The following is a 22,723-nucleotide window of genomic DNA, read 5'->3' as shown; positions in this document are numbered from 1 at the left end:
TTTACCTTAAGCTTCATCTTCCCAAAATCAGCCATAACTTCCCCCAATCCTCCCAACCATTCCAAACCCAGCACAACATCAACCCCCTTCAACCCAAACAAATAGAAGTCTTGAACCACTTCTAGTTGTTGCAAAGAAATCTGTAATTGAGAACACTTACCCATCCCTTTAATGTGATGGCCATCACCCACTTCTACCACATAAGCTTTTGTTGTGTCCACCTTCAACTGCAACTGTTCCACCAAATTCTTGGAGATGAAGTTATGTGATGCTCCACAATCCAGCAAGATAACTATGGGATGTGCTCCCAACCTTCCCTCTATTTTCCAAGACTTAGCAGAAGTAAGGCCCTTCATAGAATAAAGAGACAATTGAAGAGAATTTAGAGCCTCTAGCTCCTCTTCTCCCCCTTCTTCTACCTCCTCCCCATCAGCTAGGATAAGAGTTCTCAACTGCTTATGCTTACACACATGATCCCTATTGAAGGGTTCATCACATCTAAAGCATAGCCCCTTCTCTCTTTTCTCTCTCATTTCAGCATTAGTGAGTCTCTTGAATTCTCCCCTTCCCCTACCACTCTCAACTTCTTGGCTATTTTTGGAGAATCCTCCCCCACTTCCTACTGAAGAATCTTCCCTCCTACTACTGCTAGCAGAAGAGGGGTCTAAAGTAACCATCTTAGTGTAAGAATTCCCTCTAAAAGGGCCTGAGGCCCTAGGAAAATTAGAATTGGGTCTTTTACTTACCACCTGATTCTTTTGTTCAATCAGAATGGCCTTCTGGATTATTTCTGGTAGAGACTTCAACTCATAAAGCTTCACTTCTACCCTTACTTCCTCCTTGAGTCCATTGAGGAACACCCCTCTCACAAATTCTTGGTTCACCTCCCTCAAGGCTCCAGCATACTTTTCAAACTCCTCAACATAAGCTTCCACACTCCCTTCTTGTTTTAGAGACAGAAGCAACTCAAAAGGGTTCTGAACCATTGAAGGTTGGAACCTCCTCACCACTGCGAGCTTAAACCCCTCCCAAGTGGGTGAGGGGTTACATCCTTCCCACCACTGGAACCAACTTAGGGCTTTTCCTTCCAATGCTACCAATGTCGCCTGCATCTTTTCTGCTTCAGTTAGGGCTCTGAGATCAAAATATCGTTCTAGCTTCTGTACCCACCCAAATGCATTGTCACCCATGAATACAGGAATTTCCAGTTTACGCCAACGATCTCCCCCTTGTAAGTTCCTCCTACTGTCAACCTCTTCACCATTCTCACCCACTATTTTAAAAAAAAGGAGGATGGAAGGGATTATAGAGCATCGATGAGACATTCAACAAAAGGAAGAGAAATAAATATAACACCATTCTCTAATCTCCTTGACAAATCCACAAGAGAAATCATAAAAAATAAGGCACATGCAGATCACCAAGGATAAGTTAAATAAACAATTATGTCACCAAGCACGTAACATAACAGCATTCCAAGTTGATAGTAACGATCATCGCAATCTCCAATCGACATAGCAAATAAGCATCTGTTAGACACTGGTATCTAAGAATTAGAAATTAGAAGATGATAGGAAAAAGAATTACCCTTAACACAGAATCAATAGGATTCTGTAAGGGTTCTATGAAGTTTATTATTGATAGAAGAAAGTAGTTACAAGAAGATGATGAACATGAACTAGGATTCCTGAATCCTAGAGGTTACTCTGATTTCCTAAATCAGAAATGATTAATTCTCTAACTAACTAACTACTCAACCACCCATCTATTTATAGCCTTTAAAGCCTAACCGAAATAACTACCTAAGGCAAAGAAGGAGTTTTGCTTATTCATTTAGCCAAACTTTCCTCTTTCCTCTTCTATATACATTTGTAATTATAGGCTTATTCTTCCTAACCCTATCACACAACTCACTAAACAACTAGCTGACTCTTCTATATAAAAATTGACTAGATCTTCTTTACATTCTCTGTCTCTATTCATAGCCGGCTGACAAATTCGATAACTAAACTGCTTCACTAACAAATCCTAACTAACAGAGGCCCATTCTTCTTTTTTCTGATGTATACTGTCCTAAATGGAGCCTGTTACTAACATGTTCCTACATAATGAGAAAGGAAAAATTAAACAAAGTGATTGACATGCTGTGCTGCATGTTTTTGGTTAGCTTTTTTAGGTATCACATTGTATTTCCGGCTTAGCTTTTCCTCGAGTTCTTTAGGATTTATTATCCTCCTACTATTGTACTACCCCCCTCTCTCTCTCTCTCTCTCTCTCTCTCTCTCTCTCTCTCTCTCTATATATATATATATATATATATATATATTGTGTGTGTGTATGTGTATATATTTCTTTTATCAAAAAATAAATTAAACAACAAAGAAAAGGCAAAACATTGTTGATACAATGCAGCCAAATCCCTATGCATATCGGCTACAGAAACTACCTTATAAAGACCATGTTATTTGTCAAAAAGAAGATCATTACCTAAGCTTATCCCAAGTCAATTTATGAACCAAAGAAACCCTCCTTTAAAATACCTATGTTATGCTCCCACTAAATGCACCACGTAAATTGCACACTGCTCCAACCATAAGGCCTGTGCAAAACAATCAAAAATGTTTGCATTCTTCAATCACGCACACACACACACATATATCTTGTCTAATGTGTTTTCTCATCTCAACCAGAAAAATCCATTCAATAGCATCATCTTCACCTGTAAACTATTGTTAGCAGTTAAGCAGTGCCACTAACAAAGATGACCATCATAGGAACTGGATCAGAAATTAAGAAAGAACTACTGAAACTATCGAATTATATTGATACTCTTCTTCACATCTGGTACAACGGAAAACCAGGCTCGAGTAGAGAAAGGATGAATACAAAAAGGTTGCCTTCAGGGATTCGACAGAGAGCCTGACCTCTCCCTTCAAAACTATTTATCTCACTCAATGCCTCAATCTCTTTCCCTCCCTCTACTTATATTCTTTTTTTCTGATCAATCAGCTAGAGTTAAGGTACACCTAACAGTTTTAGTTAACTCTAAGTGCCATATCTACAGTATCAATTAATTCTAGCTACTCTAACTAACAGGCCTCACCCAGCTGATTCATCGGGCCCTTCATTATTTCCCATTACAATATACTTCCCAATTTTGGGGCCTCTACTAACAAAGCACTCAACTCAATTTTGCAAGTGAAAATTCAAAATGTAACAGTCTCAGAGTTGTATCTTCATTTATTGTATACATAAAGCTGATAAGTCAAGGAAAACATGGGGTATATATGTTATTGTCCATGAGGATATAATAACTTACCTTGTGACAATAGATACCAACGACCCAATTGTTTAAATATTTCAGCAAAAATGATGCAAGCATTCCATTCTTCTCTCTCTTCACGTATTCCAAATAATTTGTGTGAATAATTCCTATAACTAGCCTGAATTTAGTCTTCCATCTTTTCCCATGGTGATACCATGTCAGGTGCTCAGGCTCCTCTAAAACAGCAATATCTGCCTCGTCATCAGGAATAATTTCTGAAATATCTCCAACAGCAAGAATGCTCCTTTTATCCTTAGAAAACTACATTATGAGTACATCATAAATTAGCAAATGATAATCAAATAGAACAGAAATGGGAGGATTCTAAAGCAAGATAAATGCACCAATCTATGCACCAAATAGGTTGACAGAAAAACATTACTATTAAAAACTAGTGATAGTAGAATAATACAAGTCCGCATTACAAACTTTTTTACAAACCATTTAATTAAAATAACATTTATTTTAGATCGCCACACATAAACAATGGTCTCCATTTGCACATGTTCATATGTCTTTTTTTCTGTCTTGCTATTATTCATGTAAATGGAAAATGTAAAAATGGTGAGAGAAATTATCACCTTTCCTGGATAAAAAAGTATGCTGAAACCAAGTTTAAATCCAACTCTCTCCTCAAGCCACTGACGAATATATTTTTCATGCTCCGAGGGTGAAGAAAATGTAGCATTGTTGGGATATACTAGTGCTTGATCTTCCAAAGTCAACCAAGGGATCACCAAAGTGACATCTCTTTCCCCATCTTTGGCAAGATATACAGCACGAAACAGAGGGTTAACGGCTGTTCCCGTCAACCATGGAAGGCTAGCAGTAGTGAAAATTGCAATATGCTGTTTCTTATCCATCTGGTTATTAATTTGTTATGCTTAAAAGTGAAATCACATCATACTTCAGAACTCTCTTGCAGTGGAAAAACACCAATGATTGCTTTAACTGCACCAAGAATAAATGTTAGCCAAATTTTATTTAATACAACATACATTAGTGAAAAGAATATCGAAAATTTATCCTTCACCTCCCTTTAGAGATAAAAGGGACTTAGGAAAATTGATAAAACAAGAACATGGTATTTTTTCCGCCTGTTGCTATAGAGCTCTCACTGTGCAGGGTCCAAGAAGGGCCGGACCCAATATCAATTAAAGGATTAAAAAGGAAACAAGACAAAGGCTAGTGGTCCCCTGAACCGTAAGCAGCGTCGGATACAGAAGACATTAACACAGACTATATACACATACGCATTTTTTGGCAATATATACAAGAATGGTATGCCCCCCCTCCTCAACACAGCATTTTTTACTCTATGCTATCAAGGGTCTGAGCTTCTCCGTCCCATAGATTCTTTGTTGGAATGGAAAGTAAGTTTCACATCGTCTACCTCACATTCCTGGGTGTGGTTTAAATACACGTTGGATTACTTCTCTTATTGTCAATTGGTTTTGAGATGAAATTTTAACATCCCTATCATGCTCTATCCGATGCTATGCCAGTATGAGTTTGTTACAGATTCCTTACTGAAAATGATACCCCCTCGCCTCGTATTCTACGCGGCAGGCATACTGTCATTTGTGAACACTATTTTACCATCTTTTACAGTTTGAACTACATGCTCATGGTACCACCATATATATAATAGATGATAATTGAAGATCATTCCACCCTTATCTATCATGTAACTATTTCATTTATTATATATATATTATTTATTATTTGGTGACATGCCTTTTCAATTTCTGTAATATTTGGTTTAAATTAAATTAAATTTTGTCACCCCTTCCTCTGTACTTATTATATATATAGAAAGCATACAAAGTACATTGAAGAGAATATATCAAAAAAATCTCACTTTTTTAATTAATATATAAAAAGGGAACACGCCTCAACTACCCAGTCCCAAATTTTCTGTAATAAATAAATAATCTAAAAAACATTCCATGCATTAAAGAAAAAATTGAGAAAATATCACCACCATAAAAGCTAGTTAGCATAGCATAAATATAACCCAAATCATTCACCAAAAATCAACATTAAAATCTCAATTTTTTTCTTTCTGTGTGATTACAGATTAGGAAGTCCAAACAACACAAAGAACAAAAGTAGCATAACCAAAACCTACCCAATTGAACCAAACATAACCCTTTACATCCTTTTTGTTTTTCTAAAGTTGAAAACCCAAAAAATCGAAACTTTACATGAAAATGGTACAAGAACAACAGAAAATGAAATGATGTTGAAGGCAAAAAGGATTGGATTTTTACATAGAAAATGAACTCACCTTGAAGGGATGAACAAGAGGTGGAAAATGTGATGAGAAAGGGAATAGAAAGAGAGAGAGAAGTTATGAATGGCGAAGAGAATAAGCAAATGATGTAAGAGGAAAATACGGTGTCGTTGAAGAGTACGTCAACTTGTTACAATTGGGAACGGTTTTCCACCAATCGACATGCAAGGTCCAAATTGAAATAGCCAATGCAAGCTTAGATTCATTAGTTAGTTACTATGATACCATATCTCATCGATCTCATAAGTATTGTATCATATCTCATTAATTGAAGAGTTTAAAATGTATGCACTAATAATGTAAAGATTTATACATATTTAGTGTATCATCCATCATTCATTTGCAATACTTTTATTTAAAAGTCAATAATAACTTTTACACTGTCACTATATATATCTTTTTCCTTAATTAAATCGCTTTATAAAGATTAGACTTTACCTTCCTGTTTAATCGGAAAATTAGTGAATTGATCTTTATGTTGATATAGTATGGTAAATTTAAAAATATCGGTCAAAATTAGTGATATTATATATTATAGTGTATTTGTCAAAATTGGTTTGTATATGAAAAAAATTAATATCTTTCTAAATGGTACAATAAGAATAAGAGTTCAAACAAATATGATAGTTATTTGTAATATAATTACTTAGTTAATCATTTCAAAATTGAGTTTTAAGTTGCAAATAATGATATTTATTAGTATTATGATTAATATTATAATTGATATAGTGTTGATAATAATGACTTTAAGACTAGGTTGATGTATTACTAATATTAATTTAAAAAATTTCTACTACGCTATATTAAAAAAATATAATATCTATGTATAAATGGTGTAAAAAATTATATACGATCAATAAAGAATGTCTCACGATGAAAATGAATTTTTAACCTTTTTAGCTGAGTCTATTTCACACTGATTGTATCAAGCTTCTTTAAAAATAAAACCATAAAAAATCTATAGATAATTCTTAATGTAAATAAATAATAATAAAACTTGTCTTTTGTGTTTAATAAAACTTAGTAAAGTATGAGTTTTATATATTGGTAGTGCATCATATATCATATATCATCTATATTTAATTATTATTGATTCTTTAAAGTAATCCAAATGAATAATTTATTGATTGTATATAAATATTTACAATAACTAAATATTTACAATAACAATGCATATAGATTACACATTTGATGTTATATAATCATAAATTACCAACGAACGTTGGTTCAAGTGGTACATGTTTGATTCACTTTAAGCAAGATCTCGATTCGAGTCTTGTGGATCAAAAAACTGTCTGTTGAGAGAGTTAGTCCCACATACCTGTGGATGTTTCCGACTCAAACAGAATTGTCTCCAGTGCGAAGATACATGTGGGAAACCAAAAAATATAATCATAAACTATAATAAACTATAATAAAATGTTATAGAGTTTTGTTAAGTCAATGTCATAAAATTAATGTTAATTTGTTGTACATAAGTATTAGTATTGGTAATTAGGGTTGTCTTATCTATACTCATATAATGCCACATAAATTAGAGCGGGTATGGATGTGCCTGTTTTTAAACAAGACATGAAATATCATGTTCTGCCCACTTTAAACATGGGCATGGCGGGCTTACTAACTGCTCTAAATTAAAAAAAATACTAAAATGATATAGTACATGAAGATAAAGAGGAAAATGGTGATGATTTCTCAAAGGAATCCCAATCTTTATTGGAAGATGACAAGGAGGAGTACAAGGAAGAGCTAGATGAGTCAAAGTTTCACTCTGATTTGTGATTATGCTATGTAAATTAAATTTAGTGTGTTTATCTCTTTGATTTAGTATGTTTAGAAAGTTAGAATATTTGAAAGGGTGTATTTAAGAATAAAAAAGTAGATGTCACTCAAACCAAATTTCCCTATATGTATTTAGTAACTCTTATTTTGGAAGAATTATTACTTTTTATTTCAATACTGAAATATTGCAATAGATTTTTCTATGTCATATTCAACCCTTCTCTTAGAGTTACACTTAGAATGAGTCACCTTCTTAATTGGACCTCTTGGCCAATATTTTTAATGATGTTCGCAGGTCGCCCTACTCGCCCGTTTGAAATGCCTACAGACAAAAAAGGTATATCGAGCAGACATTTTAAGGTAGAAGGGCACATTTTTCATGTCATGTCCGCTCAAAATGTGTGGGCGACGGGCCTATGGGCTTGGCCCAAATTGACAATGATAAGAAGTATCATTGTGTGTCCAATATTGTGAAATCCGAGCCGAACATCAAATTGGAAGATGTTTCATATTAGGTTTAACTAGTACTGGTTAAATCTAGGGCTGGAAACGAGCCGATCTGAGTCGAACCAGAGCTCACCTCGGTTCAACTCGATAAGGATTGGTTCGTCTTAAAATTCGACTCGATTTCGATACGAGTTATTTTTTTAGCTCGAGTTCGGCTCGGTTAAAGTTCGTGAATAGTTCGACTCGGTTCGAATTGGTTCGTTTAGACAACTCAAATATTTATTTCATTTTTAAAAAATACTATAAAACGTTTTACATATATAAATATAATAACAATAAATATAAAAATAATGTATGGATCATAATAAGCAAAAAAAAAAATTAATTTATAAACATAAATATGCACGTATACATAAATATATACATATACACACATAAATATACATACATAAACACACCTAAATATACATACATAAATATATATACAAATATATATATATATATATATATATATATATATTGAGTCAACTCATGAATCTAACGAGCCAAACTTTATCCAACTGAAGTTGAGCTTGTTTGTTTATCGAGCTCAATTTTCTACTCAAATTCGACTCATTTGGTTCATGAATAAAGTTTATCCAGCTAAATAACAAATCGAGTTTTGAGCGAGTACCAAGTTAATTCGGTTCATTGCCAGCCCTAGTTAAATCATTATGTGACTTCATATATAATTAATAATTTTTATTTATAAATATATAATTAATAATTTTTATTTATAAATATATAATTATATATAGATATTAATTTTATATAATTATGTATAATGATATTGAAGTAATAACTCTTTATCTTTTTTGGATCGCAGTAAAACAAAATATTATAGTAGTGTTACATTTTTTTTTAATTTTAAGTGAATCGTTCATTTTACTTCCCAAGTTATTTGGGTTTAACCTGATTAGACTATAATTTCTTTAGTTCAAAGTGGTTCAACCTTAACTTTGTTAAAACTAAAACCAGAGCCGTTTTCAAATTTGGTCAATAGTCACACGAGTAAAATGTTTTGATTTTCATATTTGCTTCAATGATTTGATTCTCATATTAGCTCACCATTCTAATATGTAAATCAAAATATCTAGATATAGATTGAGATCATCTCAAATATTAAAATGTCCTACTAGAATGTGATATAAAGATGAGTTACTAATTTATTTTTCAATTTAAATAAACTAAAAATAATTCGTCATATATACATGTCATCATCTTCATCAAGTAATTCATTCTTCACTATTGGAGGATGGTTTCTCGAAATATAGACACTCCTATGCATACAAGTTAATAAAAATAATAAAGAGGAGGATAATTAATTTGAAAGTAAATTATACTTATATAAATCATCCATCAATTTTCCCTTAATTATATATACATTTCATTAAGTATCTATGTAGATGAGGTAAATGTAATTTCTTAAACAAAAAATGGTGATGAGTGTAATTAAGTCAAGTATTATATAATAGATTATGAAGACAAGCCCAAATAGTATAAGAGTTAATGTCTATTTATTATTTTTGGTTCGTTAAAATTTGCATAATAATTCAATAATTCTAAGGTGGTGTTTAAATCACTCCTATAGTACATTATAACTTACCAAAATAATTAATAAACGTTTATTTTTATACTATTTCGATTTGTCTTCATAATGTATTATAATTAATAGACACTTATTCTTACATTCGTCACCATTTTTTTGTTTAAAAAACTAAACATATTTTTCATAATTTCACTAAAACTCAAGAAATATCAAATATAATTTATTCTTAATTTTATTTACATACATTGAACGGATAAAATGGATGGATGAAAAGGGAAGAGAATTACATAATTCATGATGTACATATGGTACATCTATCATACTTGAACAAGATTCATGTTTTTTATTTTCAAACAAAAATAGAGTTTGCATTTTGCATACCACCACCAGCTTATATATGTTTGCCACGTTGCTACCAACGTCCGAGTCTACTAGGGATGACAACGAGCGCGGGTTGGCACGGGTAGTACTTTCCCGTGTCCAAACCCGCAATATTTGCGGGTACCTGTGCGGGTAGCGGATATTTATAGGTACCCAACGAGTTTTTAATTTTAATTATATATTTATATAATTTGTAATAATCAATATATAAAAATAATTGTTACATGAATAATAAGATATTTATATGATAAGTTTATTATCATAGTCAAAAATGTGTAATTTATTATGAAATAATAATAAAGCATATGATATATAATCTTTAAATAATAATAAATATATATACAAGTTTAACTAAAAACTAAATATATAAATTTGCGTGTACACGCAGGGCAGATATCACAAAATCCGCTCCCGCCCATAAGCTAATATTGCGGGTACCCGTTGCGGGTATTTCCACAGGTACCCACGGGTCAGGTTTTTTGTCATCCCTAGAGCCTACTACTACAAACTACCAACCGCCCTTTGAATTGAACGTTTAGTTTCTTGGTATCTCTCTCACAAAATCCATCCAAAAATTATTGGTCTAATTGTAAAGACTTTGTTAGATTCGAGAAAGACCAAAAGATTAATAGTTTAATACTTTAGAATGATACTTATTGAGAGGGAGAATCACACAATCCAAAAAAGGATTAATTATTTACCTATAAGGTGAGAATATATCCTTCGTATTACAAAAGAATCTGAAAATCCTTTAATCATTTTCCAACATATAATAATTATATTGTTGGAGTTAAATGATGCCAAAATAAAAAATATAAGTTATAATTAGGGCGGGAAATGAGTCGAATCGAGGTGAACTAAAGTTCAGCTCGATAAAGATTGGTTTAGCTCGAAACTCGACTCGAGTTCGATATGAGTTATTTTTAGCTCGAGTTTGACTCGATTAAAGTTCACGAACTGTTCGACTCAGTTCTAATTGGTACATTAACTCAAATATTTAATTATTTTTTAAAGAAATATTGTTTATACATATAACAATAACCTTGTTTATATATAATAACAAATATGGAGGAGATCCACTTACTATAAGAGTAAGTTTTAAAACTTACTTCTTATCCTACCTATCAATTATAGGGAAATCCAATGGTTGAATTAATGAGTAGATCTAAACCATTAGATTTTCATAGAATTGATGACTAGGAAATATAAAAAATAATAATATAAAAATTAGTTTATATATATGTATGTATACATATATATATATATGTATGTATGTGTATATATATGTGTATGGATTAGGGTATTGAATCAACTTATGAACCTAACGAGTCGAACTGTATCCAACTCAAGTTCGACTCGTTTATTTAACGAACTTTATTTCCAGCTCAAATTCAACTCATTTGGTTCATGAACTAAGTTTCTCGAGCTAAATAACAAATCGAATTTCAAACAAATATCGAGTATGTCAGTGCTAGTTATAATCAATAAAAAAAATCCAAATTGTATTGTATCATATCAAGAAAATCACAAAAGGATTCCAAATTGAATATAGTTATTTGTAATATTGGCAGCCACTACATTACAATGAATAATAATAAGTATTGTGAAAACTAGTACCCATTGGTTCAATTGAAAGTTAGTGAACTAATCGTCATAATGTTATAGTATAATAATTATATCATTCATAAAATTATGTCTACCAAAATCATTTATATCAATCAATTTTCATTTATATTTTATTAATCATACAACTAATTTTCATTTAAAATTACATTTTTTTTTATAAAAGTGATTCTTTTTACTAAAATGTTGTTGAGAATAATCAAGTACTCTCCTTATGATTCTAACATATAGTTTATCAATAAGTAACACTTTTTTGTTTTAACATAATCAAATGCATTTTGTTTTTTTATTAATTTTTCATTAATGATATATATAAGTTCATTGATATTAATATAGAGAAAAATATGAATGCATTTACGGTATATAAATTTTATACATTATTATTACTAGCGTGTTGACAGGCACTGTCGTGCCTATCAACCCGTTTTCATATCATTTATAATATGTAGTTTGTATGTCATAAATGACAATATAATATTTTGTGTTAAATATTTGTCATCTATAGTTGAATTTATTCGATATGTGTAATGTTCAATTTTTTAACATTCATATTCTACATTAAAAAAATGATAGTTATAATGTAAGAAAGAAGAAATTGTTAATCAATTAATATGAACATACATCGGATGGAGATGAACATTAGGTTATATATAGTTTTTTTGGTAAAACTTAAAAAATAGTGAGGGCAAAATAGAAAGAACCACAAATTACACCATGATGAATGGTTATTTTGAGTTTTCCTTTTATAAGTAGTATAAATAAATAGTATAAATATCATTTCATATTTTATTGTTATTAACAATTTAAAAAAATGTAATTCAAATAAATAATAAATAATGTAAACATTACATACATACATAGATGTTACTCATAAATATATATTCTAACCAAGTAAAATAACTTAGAAGTGATATAACATAATAAAACTGGGTTTCTATTTTTTCCCCAATTCACTTAAACCACCATCTTGCAGCTTCCTTTCACATACCCATTAACCCATTTCAACACATTTCACTCTAGTACAAGGTAAAGGTTTAACCTTTGTCTTAGATTTCACTAATTTTGTTTTCTTCCTTCGAATTTCATGGCATGTTCTGAAAAGGGTCATGAAACTAAATGGATACCTTATTTCCCATTAATTTTATTAATTATGATGTTTGATAAAGGATAAAACTTGATTCCCACATGAATGTGTGCTTCATAGAATAAGATGATAAACAGCTTCTGATGTAGTAGGTCTTTGTTTCATTTTTTTCATCCTTTTTTTATTTTGAACTGAATTGTATGGGAAAGATGTAACAGAAAGAAATGTATGCACCGAACACAGTACGAGTTTTATACACTGTCATTATCATTCATCATTCGTATTAATCATCATTAATGATTGTATCACTAATTACATTTATCACCCTTTTTGTCTTAGAAAGTACATCAAGTTTATGTTGTTATTACACTTACCTGAAGTGAAATCCAATGATTGAAATTACACTGACCTCTTCTCAGGGAAGTTGAGTATAGATTTTGAAACAAGAAGAGTTTTGAATGTAATTTGGAAACAGTGAGAGTGGTGTTCCTGTTTCATTAATAGAATTGAATGAAACTTTCCCTTAGAAACTGGGTGAAGCCAGTGGAATGGACTCACACTCCATTCCCTCAAAAATTCTCAAACATATGGATTGTTTGCGAGTTAGTTTTTGGATAGAAAGGGAAGACTTGAGAAATGAGAACCCTCACACAAGTGTATTTCCTTATTCTCAAGCCTCTCCCTTCAAAAACCAAATCGCAAACAAATCTTTAAAGAATAGTGGACTAAGCCTTCCCCTTCCTCTCCTTATTCGCTACGAGAAATCTTTTTTTAATATCTTTTGGAGCTAATGTTTTTTTATTTGTGTGCATTTCTTCTTCACTAGTTTCTATTTGTAGAGATGTTGTTGGGTCATACAGATGGTCTATCAGAACTGAGATCGTCAAAGGATCAAATACTTGCAGACCCGTTATCCGAATTAGGTGATGTTGAAGCGGAAGAGTATTCAGAACAGATATTGTATTCAGCATCCTTTGAAGAATTCGCAAGCAGTTGTGTTAAATACGATACAGTCATATGGCTTTCTATATCATTCTTGCTGGTCTTAGCTTGGGGAGTTGGCCTTCTTATGTTGCTTTACCTGCCCATTAGGAGATACGTGCTTCAAAAGGATTTGTCTTCTCGCATTTTATATGTTACACCTACTGAAATAGTTTATAAGGTATATATGAATATTCCAGCGTGATCATGGTGTTATGAGTTTTGAAACGAAAAGTGATTTTTTTTCATTCCTTTCTCCCTTGTTTAAGGTGTCGAGGCCTTCATTTATACCATTTTGGGGGACCATGAGAGTTGAGAGGCGTGTGCCTCTTTCACTGGTGATTGATATTATTATTGAACAAGGTAGCCTTAACAGATAATTTTTTTGCACTCTTATTTAATATGCTATGTTTAAAATAATTGTATTTAACATGTGTGCTTATGCATGCAAAACAAAAAAGTAATGGTGTTGGTTTATAGTCTGATTGGAAGCATTGGAACAAAGATCTGCTATCCCAAATCCTGTTTCGCACCAATGAAAACATGGCATGTCAATTAAAATTTTTAAACATTCATTATTTTTTCCGTTTTTGCTTCCTTGTCATTGGTGCGGGATATGATTTGGGACATAGATTGGTACAGTATATCCTTGTTCAAAGCATTGATATTAATTATTTTCTTCACTATGCGTAAACTTCATCTAACTCCAAATTAGGCTACAAGATTAGGTTTATATTTATGGTTGTTGTGGACTAAAAGTCTAACATATCAGTTGTCCCTTAGAGTTGTGAGTTTGGATTTTTATATCATTTGATTTAAGGAAAGGGCCAGATGGGTTTTAAATGGCGGAACATTAATAGCTTTGACTAAATAGATATGGTAATCACAGTTTGTCTTGTGTTGAAACCCCACCTATATGATGTTTGATATGTCTTATAATTTCCTTTGACTATATTGTCCCATTTCTTTTACCAGGTTGTTTGCAGTCTATATACGGAATCCACACTTTTCGAGTTGAAAGTATCGCACATGGAAAAGCTGCACCTGTAGATGAATTGCAAGTGCAAGGAATTTCTTACCCTGATCTATTGAGAAGGGTGAAACAAAATATGTTTATTTATATATTTCATTATACTGTTGATAACTCTAAGATTTTAACATTTGTATTGAAGATCTGTAGTGGTTCTTTTAACATTATGCTATTAACAAAGGGGACGTCCCCGTGTCTTAAGATACTGCAATTGATTTGCAGGTGATCATAACAGAAGCTTCAAAGATCTCACAAGATGTAAGTAACAGTGGGAAGGTGATTGCTCCGAGCATAGATGCTGAAAACATGGCTCCTATGCCAGCAACAACTGACGGATCAGTTGTTATGAGATCACCATCAAAAAATTGGAAGGTAATGGTAGACCTCCCTACCTGCAATGTTTCCTAACAAAACCATGCCGAAGTAACTAAAGGGGTTGTGTAAATACTGAAAATGTTACAACTTGACAATGCAAATTAAAATTCTTAGTACCATAGGTTCTTTTACCATGCAACATTCTGCCCTATGTTGATTTTCTCGTCCTTTTGGTGGTGAGGAGCATTCTTGGCTTCAAACCTCTTAATTTACTGACTTAGTTGTGGTATATTCTCATTTTAGGAGCAAGAAGTTAATTACAACAACAACAACCAAACCTTTATCCCGCTAGGTGGGGTTGGGTATGCGTGTTTGATACTACATAGCAAATCCTAAACCCGGATAAAAGGTGAAGGTTATGTTAGGCAGTCGATAGCCAATGTAAAACTTTGTTGAATCAATATGATATAAGAATTTAATCAGTGACTCAGAAAATAGCAGCTTTGTTGTGGAAGCTACAAGGGTAGCGAATTGAAATTGTCGAATAACCAGTAGGGTAAATTGTTTGGCTGGGTTGGGAGTTTATTATAGCTTGTAGACTGATCTTTTCATTTTCTTGGCAATTGTAGGAGTGTAGGACAAACATTCTCTTGATTTGGTTCTTAACCTGATAGCTTTGTCTATATTTATTTGAAAGAATGTTTTTTCAGTTTGATATAATGCTATTCCACAGATGGCACATGCATCGGATGTTTGTCACTTGAATTTCTCTGATATAAAGCTTTCTTTTACACTCATATATGCAGATGCAAACCTCATTTCATTCTCCATCACTAGAGCGAAGAGTACCCGGAGGGTTGCTGCTAAATAAACTTGAAGAAGTCAACAAATCAGTAAAGGTTCATATCTTCGCTTAATAAAATATGGATTCTATGGGCCAGTTTGGTTATGAAAATGTTTTCTGCTTCACCTTATTTTCATTTTGTTTCATGCTTTCATAGATTTGTATAGGAAACATTGGAAACAATAAAAAAGAAAATTTGTTTTCAGGGTTTCCTATGCAAAGCTTTGCAAATGGGAAAAAAGCATGAAAACATGATGACATACTAGTAATTATTAATAAAAGAATGAAGTGAAAACAAAAACATTTTTTCTAAACCAAACAAACCCTTACATTTGTTTATATCTTTCAACTGGGTGGAAAGCTGGAAACACATTTTCTTAGTTTCCATCTTTACTTGCGCAACTGACCATAATTACGTTTCTTTGTGAAATTCTCTGTATTCGTTAACCATTTTCTGACTCCGTTACATGCTATGGTCTTATTTAACCGATTTTTAGTTTTGGTCCCTTTCTCCTCAAGGATGCATAGTGACCTGGAAGTCGTGAGTTCAAATCTTGAAAACAGTCTCTTTGTTTGTAAGGGTAAGGCTGCATAGCTCCACCCTTCCTAGACCCTACTAGGTGGGAGTCAATCGTACACGGGTCGTTGTTTGTTGACATTGATGGAACAGAACAGTAGGCCTGTGACTTGTGTTTAATTTTGTTTCTGTATATTTATGAGCAGAGACTTGAGCTGATTATTGAGAAGTCACATGCTTCCCCTACCAGCAGTGGAAGTAAAGTAACATTGACCAGTGCTGCAAGAATTGAAGTATAGGTTCCATAGTAGTAGTACTTTATTTATAATAAGTTACTAAGATAGGAAATGATGTTCTAATTATCTCAGTGCTGTTGAGTCATAGTTATGATTTACTGTATAGAATCTTGGCTGAGAAGGAGTTGTAGTAGATGTTTAGAATCTAAGATAAAATATAGGATTTACTTGTTGTTACATATATAGTATTTCATGATCCATGTTTCTCATATTCTTAAGTCAATTTTGTATGATTGGTAGGTTATTTGGGTAAGTGGGTGAATAACATTTATTCTAAGTCTCTACCAATTGAACAACATTTATCACATTGAAAGACATTAATCTTCACTTGTGTGAGTTATTCTTTTTTCGATCTTTTGAGTGACTTCTACTTGTTGAATCTAATGAGAGGATAAAACTCTTCATCTTCTTTTGAATATTCATGATAAGTCAAGATAAACTCGTGTTTGTTATTGATAAGGATTTCAATTATGTTGTAAGAGCATCATGTCTACTCTTTTAACTTATACCCAAGTTTTTTCTAACATAGACAATGTACTAAATAGTTTGTCTATAGTTTACATCTTAAGACCTTTAGCTTGAGTTAATAATGTTGTTACAAGATTCCTTATCTTTGAAGAGTTTCAAAAGATTTTTCTAACTTTCTCATTATTAGTGTGAGTCTTACCAAGCTATCTTAAACTAATCAAGATAATCTAGAATTTCACTATCAACCAAGAGACAATTTTTCCTTTGTGAGAAAATATAAAAAATTGTGAATTTATCCGTAAGAAGTATATAGGTAATTGAATTGATGTAATTTCTATATCCTAATTTTACTCTTATTACTATATAAATACAAAATACGCCTAAAAGATATTCATGTAATTGAACATGTATAATTTTATTTAATTTCATTTATATACTTAAATGATATTAATTAAAAGACAAATTCATTGACCGATAAGACAAAACATGTCTAAGAGATATATAGGTAATTGAATTGACGTAATTTCTATATTCTAATTTTACTCTTACTACTATATAAATGCAAAATATGCCTAAAGAATATTCATGTAATTGAACATGTATAATTTTATTTAATTTCATTTATATACTTAAATGGTGGTAATTGAAAGACAATTTCATTTACTGATGATATATTCAATTTTGTAACATATATAAATTTGAAATAATTGGATGCAAAAAATGACTATATGATTACTTTGTTACTTTTGAGATAAAGAACATATTATGTTCTTTGAAATACTCACAAACTCAATAAGTTAACATCTTTATGCCTTATTCTCTATATCCAAATATTATCTCATGTTCATTTTTTATCCAATTTTTCAGATAAAGAATATCACACTTTTGAATAAGTATCAAAATACGATTAAATCAAAGAGTAAAGATTCATTCTTTTTTAGAAGATACTTCTTTTGTAATAATTTATATCATATAGATTATAATATCATGATATCATGAATAATTAAATATTTGAACAAAATTAGAATATCATGAATAATTAAATATTTGAACAAAATTACAATATCATGTATACTCAATTCAAAAATGTGATATAATTATCTGAAATATATAAAAATTAAATATTAAATATTAGAAAATAAAAATGCGGGTCTGCAGACACGAAATGCATGTCTACATGCTAGTATTAATAAAAGAAAAAGATATATGTATCAATAGTATAAGAGTTTTTATACTATCACTACATCATTCATTTTCAATCATCATCGACTCTTAAATAAACAAATAAATAAATAAATAAATAAAAAAGTTAATACCTTGACAATTACCCACATATGTTGTTTACTATTTTACCCTTACCCTCATATTTGTTAATTGAACGAAATCATAGTATTCATTACATGGTAAATCAAACAAATATTAATGGCAAAATGGGAAAAATAGTGTAAAAACTAGTAACTTATTTGGCTTTATGTAGTATAGATATATAGATGAATTAGAAAAAAAGAGTTAGGTATCTGAATTGTGAAGTGTGGAACAGACTCTCGCTATCAAATCTCAGGTAACCACTCTCTCTCTCATTGTTTTCAATAAATTTGTAAAAATATAAAATTGAAATTAGGGTTTTGTGATAATTGTGAAGGAAGAAAGAGAAAAATGGGAGGTGGAGGAGGTGATCATGGCGGAAATGGAGATTTTAGAAGCAAAGTATGGAGTATGACAGGTGGACCTTACTGTAGACCAAAGCACTGGAAGCGTAATACCGCCATAGCTATGTTCGGTATCGTCCTTGTTTGTATCCCCATTGCTATCAAATCTGCTGAACTTGAGGTCAAATTTTGTTCATTGTTTCCTTCGATTTTATCAGAATCGCTTTTTTATTTTATTTAAAAAGTTGTTTTTATTGTTGAGTAAAGTAAGAATGTTTTTGGCGAATTTTAGGGTTAGTTGATGTTTTTTGATTGTTTGACGATATTTTTGGTTAATATGAAATTTAGAATCTGGGTTTTATAGGAACTTCCGTTTTTATTTGAGGATGGGGTTTCATACCCATTTTTATTTTTTATTTTCATGATTTCAAAAGAGGGTTAAGGTTATAATTATAATTTTTTTGGGTTTGTGGGTGGGTGAGGATTACTCTTATTTTTAGTCTGAGATCTGAAAAGTTTGTTTTTTTCATTGTTGGTGACAATGCTGTCTTGGTCTATATTGTGTCTCAATGGTTGATAACTATGTTTTTCGACTTTTGTTCAATGTTCACTTCTCTCACCTAGTGAACTAGTAATCAAGAGGTCATGTGTTCAAATCCTGGAACAGCCTCCCCATGTGTGGAGTAATGTTTCATATATTACCCTCCCTTGACCTCTCTAGGTGGGCTCCTCGTGCACCGGGCCATATATTTTAGTGGGTACTGGTTTTATGCTATGTCATTGAAGCTTTAGCTTCACCTAAACATTCAGCAAAAACCCTTATTCTTGCACAAATATGTTTGTCAATTTTACCTCTTCTTGTATTTATGTCCCCTCCCCTTTTCCCAAAAGAATAAGAAAATTTAGTCTATAATTCTTGTATGATGTATGTAACTGCAGGCTATAAACCTATTCTATCTCTAAATAGTTTGCTCTAGGCTTTGTTGACAATATTTGCTAATATTATTAATTGATTCCTTCTGTTGATTGAATTGGAAACTGATAATTTGGATGATTCTCTAGTCCCTATAATTGGGGAATCGGATTCTTGTATGATGATTAATAATCAAAGCTTGAGAGGGATCATTATCACTCAAGCAATTTCAGAAAATAGTCTCAAATTGGTACTAGAGCTGAAAAATTCCTACCTGTCTATGTTATGAATATCAGTGCTGTAACGAGGCAACCACAATATGCAGTCTCGTGGCGACTACTTACAACAGGATTGAATATCCCATCTTACCCCTAGTAATTAGTTGCTCCTCTTTTTTCGTTTTTTTGTCATTTCTACCCCCTCCGCCTTCCTCAACAACATTGACTAGAATATTATGGTGAGAAACCCATATCTCTCGTTCTGTAGCTCAGACCAACCTCTCAAACAACTCTATGCAGTCTGATCATTTTCCTGCGGGTTCTAACAGTTTCTGGCGAGTTCCAACAACTGAAACTGTTCCTCTGTTGAGTTCTTCTCTTTAATTCTTTGTTCCTTTGTTGTGTTGTGCTTTGCAACTCTCTATTCCTCTGCTACTGGAATTGTTCCTGCTGCCAAGAAAGGGAACATACCTCTTAAAAATCAATTAAACTGAAAAGGAAGAGGCATACTTCTTGTGGTAGAAAAGGGGCCTTGAGCTGTTCAGTTTATTGAGCGGTGCTTCTATATCTATAGGAATGAAATTCCTGTCAATTTTCTGAACTCTGAAAGCTTTAAGTTGATGGTTGAAGCCATTGGAAACTATGGTTCAATCATGTTCAAAGCATGGTCAGATGAGTAGAATAGGACATCAGTCAATTTCTTGGTCAATTGTTCATGTGAGACTGTTTTTAAAGAGTGTTAATGCTTCTAGGTATATGAATATCTGGGATAAGTTATTTGGTTAATTACTTGGGATAATGTTTTTTTATTATTAAAAGAAGTTATTTCTGTATGTTAAATTATCTACAAAGTATTTTGTTTTTTTCTCAGTTTTACCAAATGTGATTGCCAAGGCTGCAGTCTCATGGGGTTTTCCTACACTAAAGCTACCTATTTTTTAAATGTCTCATCTCATGGGGTTTTCCTACACTAGCCCTACGTACCCATATCCGATAGTGATATGCATATGATATGTCCCGATGCATGTCCCAAAAGTATCCCCTATTTTTTAATTTTGTTTCCCAAAAATTAATTAGGATATGACTCCAATACTCCTCCGATATTATCTGACAAGTCAAGAAATACTTAGCATTAGGCAGTAATTTGTACCGATTCTTTTGAATTGTAGGCTATGTATAAAGCCAAGACTTCTTTAGAATTGTACTAGAGATATTTTTGTTGATACTTTGAAATAGTTGAATATATTATGGTATGGACAAAAACTATACTTTTTTCTCTATGATCACAAATTCACAAGTATGTTTTTTGTGAATTTTGTCATTATAGTTATGTACTAATGACAAAGGAATGAAATTATCAATGCCTCTTTAATTTTTCTGACAATACATAAATTTTAAACTTTATAATTTAATGTAAATGAATATCTCTTTTTTTTTATATATATATATATATATATATATATATTATTTTATGAATTTGTGTTGACTTATGCTAGACCATATCACATCTTGAATTTCAAAAGACTCTCGTATCCCCGTATTCAGGATTGTACCTGTGTCATACTAAGTATATGGATTCATAGGCTAATAATTTTGAACCTCTTTTTGTTTCTTTTGCCCGTTTGAAAGTTACTCGTAAAAGTTTGGTAAGTTTTCACTGGCTGAACCTGAATTTGCAGGTAGAAAAAAAGTTATGTTTACATTGTAAACAGAAAAAGATAGGATATATTTACATTATCATATATATGAAATCATGAATTGCTAGTGAAATAGTAAAGTTTATATTCAGATACTTGGTTTTCGTCAAAATCATATTAGCCCTGTCTTTGTAATCTTTTAGCTTCTTTAAAATTACTAGGGACTTGAGTAATGCTTAGTAGCTTGTTATTCACGCAACAGGTTTTTTTCCTTCAATCATTTAGACTATATGCTATCTGAATTCTAGAATTATGTGTATGTAAAATAGCATATTGGTTTGCTTTTGCACCAACTTGATAAATACCTCATTGTTTTACTTTGAAATGCTTGAATAGATGGATGGGTTGAATTTCTTTTTTGAAAGTGATGCCATAAGCTAGTTCATCTGTTTCAAGTTGCTGTTATAAAGCCAGGATTCTTTTATTCATCAAGTTTTATAAACTTCACTTCTTTTTACCATTTCTTAGATATATTGTCTAACCATATATGTATTTTTCCTAAATCTTTCAGCAACGACCACATCACCCAGTTCGCCCGATTCCTTCCCAAATCTGGTGCAAGAACTTCGGAACCAAGGACTATAAGGACTATGAATAGTCCAAGATTATCAATTGCATCACTGGTATTGTTGCTCACAACTATCCAAACAATTTTTTTGTTAAATATTATGATCTGCTTTAAAAGTTGCTGCTAGACTTGGATCTAGGATCTATGTGATGGACATGTAATTTTATTTGTGTTACATTCAATGTTGTTCCATTTTAAAACTGATGAAACTACAATAAGTTGCCAATGTCTATAAGGCTTTACTTTGGGGCATGTTCAAATTGGTATTACTATTAATTTGCTATGTAGAAGATTTGTAATTTGTACTACAACATATATTACAAATCCATCTCAAGATGCTGGATATGGCATTTGCAAATCCCTTAATGTTATGAGACACTCCACAAAAAGCAAAAGTGATGCCTTAAATTCAAAGCATTCTGTTGCCTCTCTATTTGAGTTATCTATTCCGTCTGTTCAACTTCACTTAGATTCTTAATTCACTTTTAATTAAAGAGAAAATGAATACATGTGAACAATTCCTAGACATTATAATACTCCAATACCAATAAGGCTTTGATCTAGTGATTTAAGACCCTGTTAGATCCCCAGAAAAATTAAAAGGTTAAAAGTTCGATTATTGAGAGCGACAACTTTGCACTTTGAAAGAGATTAGTTCATTATTGATAGGGTTAAGGGGTACTTGGTAGTATCAAAATAAA

The 22,723-nt window shown here is 31.8% G+C and overlaps 3 protein-coding genes across 8 annotated transcripts in view; 2 read left to right on the top strand and 1 right to left on the bottom strand.

The window, feature by feature from the left end:
- The window catches only part of LOC109325765 (digalactosyldiacylglycerol synthase 2, chloroplastic-like), a 9,948-nt gene extending 4,183 nt beyond the window's left edge, over positions 1-5,765 (bottom strand). Inside the window, exons 1-3 of the mRNA XM_019558315.1 lie at positions 5,616-5,765; positions 3,907-4,276; positions 3,320-3,586 (exon numbers count right to left, since the gene is read on the bottom strand). Coding sequence (XP_019413860.1) covers positions 3,320-3,586; positions 3,907-4,188 — 549 coding nt within the window. The 5' untranslated portion in view covers positions 4,189-4,276; positions 5,616-5,765. The remainder of the gene's footprint in view (positions 1-3,319; positions 3,587-3,906; positions 4,277-5,615) is intronic.
- Positions 12,365-16,678, top strand: LOC109363360. Of its 3 annotated transcripts, none has more exons than XM_019609604.1 (7): positions 12,365-12,468; positions 13,366-13,688; positions 13,777-13,870; positions 14,483-14,604; positions 14,760-14,909; positions 15,659-15,751; positions 16,420-16,678. In XM_019609604.1, the coding sequence occupies exons 2-7, from the start codon at positions 13,368-13,370 to the stop codon at positions 16,510-16,512; spliced, it is 873 nt and encodes a 290-aa protein (XP_019465149.1). In that variant the 5' UTR covers positions 12,365-12,468; positions 13,366-13,367; the 3' UTR covers positions 16,513-16,678. The 3 variants fall into 3 exon arrangements, with proteins under 3 accessions (XP_019465149.1, XP_019465148.1, XP_019465150.1); XM_019609603.1 differs by having other exon boundaries at positions 13,353-13,688; XM_019609605.1 differs by lacking the exon at positions 12,365-12,468 and adding an exon at positions 12,475-12,671 and having other exon boundaries at positions 13,353-13,688.
- Positions 18,438-22,393, top strand: LOC109363183. Of its 4 annotated transcripts, none has more exons than XM_019609348.1 (3): positions 18,438-18,538; positions 18,620-18,807; positions 21,966-22,393. In XM_019609348.1, exons 2-3 carry the CDS (start codon positions 18,634-18,636, stop codon positions 22,050-22,052), a joined length of 261 nt encoding a protein of 86 aa, XP_019464893.1. In that variant the 5' UTR covers positions 18,438-18,538; positions 18,620-18,633; the 3' UTR covers positions 22,053-22,393. The 4 variants fall into 4 exon arrangements, 2 of the variants coding, with proteins under 2 accessions (XP_019464893.1, XP_019464894.1); XM_019609349.1 differs by having other exon boundaries at positions 18,463-18,538; positions 18,630-18,807; XR_002109473.1 differs by lacking the exon at positions 18,438-18,538 and having other exon boundaries at positions 18,566-18,807; positions 21,966-22,117; positions 22,185-22,393.

The sequence above is a fragment of the Lupinus angustifolius genome, chromosome LG13 (genome assembly GCF_001865875.1).
Source record: "Lupinus angustifolius cultivar Tanjil chromosome LG13, LupAngTanjil_v1.0, whole genome shotgun sequence".
In the NCBI taxonomy this organism is placed as follows: Eukaryota; Viridiplantae; Streptophyta; class Magnoliopsida; order Fabales; family Fabaceae; genus Lupinus; species Lupinus angustifolius.
This window is presented reverse-complemented; position numbering and strand designations above follow the sequence as displayed.

What these genes read in the sequence shown, in the direction of transcription:
- LOC109363360 (XM_019609604.1), top strand. Translation starts at nt 13,368, where the DNA reads ATGTTGTTGGGTCATACAGATGGTCTATCAGAACTGAGATCGTCAAAG. An exon ending in CTACTGAAATAGTTTATAAG is followed by an intron (nt 13,689 to 13,776) that starts GTATATATGAAT and finishes CCCTTGTTTAAG; the next exon opens with GTGTCGAGGCCTTCATTTAT. An exon ending in AAGTCAACAAATCAGTAAAG is followed by an intron (nt 15,752 to 16,419) that starts GTTCATATCTTC and finishes ATTTATGAGCAG; the next exon opens with AGACTTGAGCTGATTATTGA.
- LOC109363183 (XM_019609348.1), top strand. Translation starts at nt 18,634, where the DNA reads ATGGGAGGTGGAGGAGGTGATCATGGCGGAAATGGAGATTTTAGAAGC. An exon ending in TCAAATCTGCTGAACTTGAG is followed by an intron (nt 18,808 to 21,965) that starts GTCAAATTTTGT and finishes TAAATCTTTCAG; the next exon opens with CAACGACCACATCACCCAGT.